Source organism: Eucalyptus grandis, chromosome 3 (genome assembly GCF_016545825.1).
Source record: "Eucalyptus grandis isolate ANBG69807.140 chromosome 3, ASM1654582v1, whole genome shotgun sequence".
NCBI classification, from domain to species: domain Eukaryota; kingdom Viridiplantae; phylum Streptophyta; class Magnoliopsida; order Myrtales; family Myrtaceae; genus Eucalyptus; species Eucalyptus grandis.
The window spans coordinates 48,256,671-48,264,187 of record NC_052614.1 but is presented as its reverse complement, the minus strand read 5'-3'; the positions used below and the strand labels follow the sequence as shown (position 1 = coordinate 48,264,187).

Below are 7,517 nucleotides of genomic sequence, written 5' to 3'. Positions count from 1 at the left end.
CCAAAATCACCCCCAAAATTCCACACTCCAAATAATTAAAAAAATCAAATTTATCATTAGAAAAAAAAAATCACCAAAAAAAAAAACCCAAAACAAAATCGATTTTATCATTAGAAAAACAATAATAATTTTTCCCCAGATAAAATGTACAAATCTCTAAAAAGTCACTCCCAAGTGCCTCTCTCTCAACTTTCTCTGCACGTTTTGACACCTGTATAAAATCCACGCACAAAACGAAGACGGAGCAGCAGCAGAAGAAGAAGAAGAAGAAGCAGAAAAGCCTCTTTCTCTCTCTCTCTCTCTCTCTTCTCGAGCACTGAGCAGAGCGCAGCGAGCGAGGCGTTCCCCCTTCCCCTCCAAAGTTCCCAACTTTGATACAGAAACGACGAACCCATCTCCCCACATGTCGACCACGACGCGCATTCGGCCGCACCGCCGTGAACTGTAAAGCTTCCCCCGCTGATCTGGGTCGCTGCCACCCCGCAGTAAGATGGCCGGAGCCTGCCCCCAGGGCAACGACATCGGCTCCCTCCTCCTCAACCGCTCCTCCGCCGCCGCGACCGGCACCGGCCGCCTCTGGCCCTCGTTCTCCGGCTCCGCCGTCCGCCACCGCATCCTCGACGCCTTCCGCTGCGGCGGCGGCTCCTTCTCCTCCTCCCGCCGCCGCCGCCGCAAGCCCCCGAGGCCCCCGCGGCCGGACCCCGACCCGGGTCCCCTGCCCCCGCCCCGCCGCCGGCGCCGGCGCGGGGGCCCAAGACGCTGGCGACGTTCGTGTCGAAGTCGGAGAAGCTCAGCGACCTGCTCCAGCTGGCGGAGATCCACGAGCAGCAGGAGACCCACGTGGAGACGCGGAAGAAGGTGGAGGCCCTGGAGAAGCTGAAGCGGGTGGTGAGGGATTTGCAGGACGCGGAGGGGGAGGAAGGGGAGGCAGGGGAGGCGGCGGACCGGGAGGAGAAGAGGAGGGAGGGCGCGCGCAACGTGAGGCTGCTCGCGAAGGAGGACTCCGAGGCGAGGACGACGCTCGCGATGCTGGGGGCGATCCCGCCGTTGGTGGGAATGCTCGATTCTTCGGATCTCGATTCGCAGATTGCGTCGCTCTACGCTCTGCTCAACCTCGGCATTGGCAATGACATGTGAGTTCTCGGGATTTTCGGACTGGGTTTAGATCGTTCTTCTCTGATTTCTGCATTTGATCGGTTTCGGCACGTTGTACTGCCATTAACAGGGGAAAAAAAGGTCGTCTTTTTCGCTTCTTGCATGTGTCTTGTTATGTCCATCTTGTTCCTTTCTTCTGAAAAATTTCTCTTCATTTTTCGTGCTTCCAGTTCAGCCTCTGCTTTTTGGCAAAGTTCTCACCTAGAAGATCTAGATATGTTTTGGTTTCACATTTCGATCTTTCTTGGCGCTCTGTTTCTAGCGTCGCCATCGAATATTTCTTCTTACCTCGACTACCCATGATGTTGTCTGTCATGTGCTTTTGAATTTGATCTATTTCCGCATGCAGGTTCTGGCTCTCTGTTTAGTTTCTGTCTTCTATGGTGTCATCAATTATTCATCTGCGAAATGTGATTTTTTTAATGATTTTGATATGCCATGTTTTAAAAGGTGTCTTGACAAGTCATTTTCCCTGTTCTCATGTGTCATCTTCATGTAGTTTCATTATGCCGCATTTGAGAAAATGCGCTATCTTCTTTTTTTTTTAATTATCTCTCATGCTATAGTTTTGTCACTTTTCGAGCAATTATGTGTGTTTTTCAGTGCATTTTGGATTTGTCCAGTAGCTACTGGTTTGTGACTGTGAGCTTACCTATCTCATGTCTTTTGGACTCACTTGTAGGAATAAGGCGGCCATTGTCAAAGCAGGGGCTGTTCATAAGATGCTGAAGCTTATTGAGTCTCCTGAGGAGACCATAGACCCGTCGATCTCAGAAGCTATAGTAGCGAATTTCCTTGGCTTGAGTGCTTTAGATTCGAACAAGCCCATCATCGGATTGTCAGGTGCAATCCCCTTTTTGGTGAATACCCTTATAGATGTTGACCGCAAGAGTAGCCCCCAAGCAAAGCAAGATGCTCTCAGAGCTCTCTACAACCTTTCCATCCTCCCCTCCAATGTCTGCATAATAATCGAAACTGATTTGGTCCCTTTCCTTATGAATGCCTTGGGAGACATGGAAATCAGTGAACGGATATTATCTATACTCAGCAACATCGTATCTACCCCTGAAGGCAGAAAGGCGATCAGCAGAGTTAAAGATGCATTCCCTATACTGGTTGACATTATAAATTGGACGGACTCGCCGGATTGCCAAGAGAAAGCATCGTACATTTTGATGGTGATGGCTCACAAAGCTTATAATGATAGGCAGGCAATGATCGAGGCTGGAGTTGTATCGGCATTGCTCGAATTGACGCTTCTTGGCAGTACATTGGCACAGAAGAGAGCTTCGAGGATACTGGAGTGTTTGAGAGTGGATAAAGGGAAGCAGATATCAGAGAGCTATGGCGGAAGTAGCATGAGTGCAGCAGTATCTGCTCCTATATGCGGGGCTTCATCGACTGCACTGAGTGTTAATGGAGGTACGAAGGAGTCTATGGAGGATGAGGACATGATGAGCGAGGAGAAGAAAGCAGTGAAGCAATTGGTCCAGCAGAGTTTGCAGAGCAACATGAGGAGGATCGTTAAGAGAGCTAATTTGCCTCAAGATTTCGTTCCTTCGGATCATCTCAAGACCCTCACTGCAAGCTCTACTTCAAAGAGCTTGCCATTTTGAGAACTGATGCCTCACAAGGTTATTTAGAAGTTAGTCCAATTTACTTTTTGTCTTTATCGCTGCCTAAATTTCCTATAATGCGAAAAAGCTGGGCTCACAACGTGTCTTTGCTTTGCCTACTTTCACTTTAGTCCAGTATTCTTCTGAATCGATTCACTTTGAATGAAGGGAAGAAGTGCCCAAAGATACAACTTTTTCTTTCAGATCTACCCGGGTTAGAAATTTTTTTTGGCAAATCTGGCTCATACAGCCATCAGCTAGTTAAAGATCTGTTGTTCCTAGGGTTGGTTCTTGGTCAGTGGTATGAATGTAAATATAGAAGTCCAGTGGTGCTTTTTTGTCCATAAGGAATTAGGATCGCCACATCCAACAATCAAGGGGGTCATTGTCAACAGTCTCATGGGGCTCTGTTTCTATATAATATTTATTGGCTTCACTCGTGTTGGAAGGGGTGTCGGTCATTTCTTTCTGTCTGGAATGGAGACTATTCACTGCTTTAATCTTACATGGGAATCTATTCCTTTGTTGTTGCTTTTTTCAAATGTGGGTCTGAACTCTGCAAAAGATTTCATATGGAATCTAATTAGCGCTTGACAGGGTGGACTTTAATTTTCTTTTTGTGGTCATCTGAGGGGTCGTGGACCAACCTAGCCTTCTTTTCTTGATTAATTTAACACGGCTCTTTAAGTAACTGACCTGTGCCTAGCCAATGCATTGATTGACCTTGTCTTCTGATGAATTTTCTATTTACGGACTGCAGATCTGTAGAAAATGAATCACCGTTCTCGCGTCGGTTGCGGGAGGAGGAGATGAATCTGAGAGCTTGTTGATATTAAAATAACACCCTCAAGGTATATAATATATATATATGGTTTTTAGGTCATAGCCATCATCATGTTATTGTTTTTTTAAATTTAGGGGTTACCGGCATCATTACTTGATGTGATCTCAGTTTTCTGTATATATTTTGTTCTGCTGCTGCAACTTTTAGTGGTGTTGTTTGTTTCCTCCAGTGGATGCCCCTGAGGGCTTCACCAACAATTCCACTTCCACGCACCAGCTAACATTATCATTTATATATACATAAGCTGGCTCAAAACCCTCATCCATGTCGGGGGCAGTGTAATCAAGCAACTAACTTCGAAGAAATCGACAACTAGATCATAGCATTGAGTAGAGATGGGAAAATGATGGGAAAAATTTATGACCGATACAAGAGTTCGTCGGCGCTTTGCAATTCATGGCGCGGGACTCTCACATAGAGCCCAGCATAATAGGATGCGTACGCGAGCTGGTTGATAACTCGCTCATTCTTTGATATTTAAAGTTGGTAGGTTCTTCTTTATGGCATTTGCTGGTCCTATTCAGGTTATTCTGGTATACTCCCCCGTCTCTTTCAGTCCTTATGAGTTGGTAGATTTAGCTCTATTAAATGCTGGCAGCCCCGCCAGAATTTTCTTTCTGGACCATATCGAGACCACATTCAAATGCGAGGTTGAGAGAGACTCTAAGGACCCGTTGAGATCTGTAGCAAGGACGATGAATTCTGGAGTGTCGCTGTGTGTGGTATCTGTCATCTGATGCACCGAGGAAGCTACCGGGCCAGAGGTTGGTGGTGTCTTAAAAAACTCTGTAATTTAGGTGATCTTTGGAAAGAAGACATTTTTAAGAATGGCTAACTTGTCTAGATGCCCGACTAAAAGTTATCTGCATACTCCAATCTTTAAGCATGTGGATGCAAAAGCATAAGCATATATTCGCCCCGTTCACGTCAATCAGAGAAAGCTGCCATGCGGATTAAAATCCAATTTCTGTTCAGTAAAACATGGTTTCCCACGCTGTAAGATCTCGGGGCCCGCAATTCTGCGTTTGTCCACGAAAAGATCAAGCACAGAAAGTCGTAAGAGAAGAGGGCCACGAAGCTAAGCTAAGAAAAAAGAGGCGTGTAATGAAAATCCCATCGATCTGTAATGAACTTGCAAGAGAAAATCAAATGGTCGTCGTCCTTGCATCAATCATGCCGCAAGGGGCCCTACGCTGCGACTGCACCGCACGGTGGTGGTGCATGTGATTTGTCAACCTCACCGACGGAGACCCTCCGTTCCTCAGGTGGGGCCCCTGCTTTCTTCCTTAAGATTGAACGAGATTGTAGGGGGGGTGCTATGGTCTCGTCAACTGCCGACAGGACTTGTCGAGGGAAATCTCTTAGGAACGAAAATGAGCCTCAGCACGAGTTGAGCCGGAAACCCTTTTCCCATCATGGCTTACCTTTTCAGCGTAGAGATCTAGCGCCTGAACCCACCTTAGGATTCCATTATGAATCCTAAATGATGGACGAAGACTACCCATTGTCCGATGCATGCAATCACTCCGTCTTTCCTCCTGCAGAAGACGCGACGAAGAGAGAAAGGCATTAAATGCTGGCTTCTGATATGTCTGGACTCTAACACGACTCGTCTCTGCAGTAGACAAGGCCAATTTAATGTGCCTCAGAAGCAGCACAGAGAGACAGCTTTAGCCCTGATGCTAGAAACTTCCCGTTAATCATGGACATTTGAAAAAATAATTGCATCTATTATCTGGTCAAAGTTGATTCAAATTTTGAGGGCCTGCTCTGGCCTATTCGCGCTATGCACAAGCTCTCATTCTGCTTTGCAAATTCGTTTTGATCTCGGTTTTTGTTTCGAAACGGGGTCGATTAGTTTAGGGCATGTTTGGTAACACTTTTGTTTCGGAAACAATTTTGGATCATACATAATTCTTTTTTATTTTATTCCGGGGAATAGTTTCTAAACAAAAGAATGCATTTGGTGACGTGTTCAAAATTTCTATTACAAATTATTCTCTTCTGATTTTTAAATAATTTTATTACTTTTTGAGCACAGAGAGACAGCTTTAGCCCTAATGCTGTAAACTTCCCGTTAATCATGGACATTTGAAAAAATAATTGCATCTATTATCTCGGTCAAAGTTGATTCAAATTTTGAGGGCCTGCTGGGTCTATTTGCGCTAGCACAAGCTCTCATTCTCGCTTTGCAAATTCGTTTTGATCTCGATTTTTGTTTCGGAACGGGGTCGATTAGTTTAGGGCATGCTTGGTAACACTTTGTTTCGGAAACAATTTTGGATCGAAAATAATTCTTTTATTTTATTCCTAATAATTTCTAAGTAAAAGAATGCATTTGGTCTTGTGTTCAAAATTTCTATTACAAATTATTCTCTTCGATTTTTAAATAATTTTATTACTTTTTGAGCACGAGAGAGACAGCTTTAGCCTAATGCTGTAAACTTCCGTTAATCATGGACATTTGAAAAAATAATTGCATCTATTATCTGGTTAAAGTTGATTCAAATTTTGAGGGCTTGCTCTAGCCTATTCGCGCTATGCATAAGCTCTCATTCTGCTTTGCAAATTCGTTTTGATCTCGATTTTTGTTTCGGAACGGGGTCGATTAGTTTAGGGCATGCTTGGTAACACTTACATTTGAAACAATTTTGGATCGAAATAATTCTTTTATTTTATTCCGGGAATAATTTCTAAGTAAAGAATGCATTTGGTCTTTGTGTTCAAAATTTCTATTACAAATTATTCTCTTCGATTTTTAAATAATTTTATTACTTTTTGAGCACGAGAGAGACGCTTTAGCCCTAATGCGTAAACTTCCCGTTAATCATGGACATTTGAAAAAATAATTGCATCTATTATCTAGTCAAAGTTGATTCAAATTTTGAGGGCCTCGCTCGGTCTATTTGCGCTATGCACAAGCTCTCATTCTCGCTTTGCAAATTCGTTTTGATCTTGATTTTTGTTTCGGAACGGGGTCGATTAGTTTAGGGCATGCTTGGTAACACTTCTGTTTCGGAAACAATTTTGGATCAGAAATAATTCTTTTTATTTTATTCCGGGAATAATTTCTAAGTAAAAGAATGCATTTGGTGCTGTGTTCAAAATTTCTATTACAAATTATTCTCTTCTGATTTTTAAATAATTTTATTACTTTTTTGAGCACGGAGAGACGACTTTAGCCCTAATGTAAACTTCCCGTTAATCATGGACATTTGAAAAAATAATTGCATCTATTATCCGGTTAAAGTTTATTCAAATTTTGAGGGCCCGCTCTGGCCTATTCGCGCTATGCATAAGCTCTCATTACGCTTTGCAAATTCGTTTTGATCTCGATTTTTGTTTCGAATGGGGTCGATTAGTTTAGAGCATGTTTGGTAACACTTCTATTTCGGAAATAATTTTGGATCAGAAATAATTCTTTTTTATTTTATTCCGGAGAATAATTTCTAAGCAAAAGAATGCATTTGGTATTGTGTTCAAAATTTCTATTACAAATTATTCTCTTCTAATTTTTAAATAATTTTATTACTTTTTTCTTTTCTTTTTAACCTTTCTTTCTCCTCTTCTTCTTCTTTAAGTCGCCGGTCGCCGGCCTTGGGATAACTGATGATTGACCAGACAAGAACTGGCAACCTCACCGAAGCGTCGCTGGCCCTCGTCGGCAACTGGGCGAGGCTCGGCCTAGCCATGCTTAGGCGAGCCGCCTTGCCTTGCCATGACTTGGTTGAGCCTCGCCGGTGGCGGGAGAGCCTCGGTGAGGCTCACCTAGTCATCGGTGAGCTTGCCGGATTGGTTGTCGGCGATTGACAACAGTGGGCAGCAGACGACGGTGGCGTTGGCGGTGGCAGATGAAGAAGAAAAAGAGGAAGAATAACAAGAAAAAGGAAAAGAAAAAGAGA

General features: G+C 43.7%; 1 protein-coding gene across 1 annotated transcript; it reads left to right on the top strand.

Moving 5' to 3' along the window:
• The first annotated feature begins 226 nt into the window (after positions 1-226).
• LOC104437603 (U-box domain-containing protein 45) lies at positions 227-3,853 on the top strand. The gene is given in 4 exon segments (XM_010050587.3): positions 227-710; positions 713-1,133; positions 1,838-2,789; positions 3,532-3,853. Coding segments are annotated over 3 exon segments (1,575 nt in total). The 5' UTR covers positions 227-490; the 3' UTR covers positions 2,772-2,789; positions 3,532-3,853.
• Positions 3,854-7,517: the final 3,664 nt, after the last annotated feature.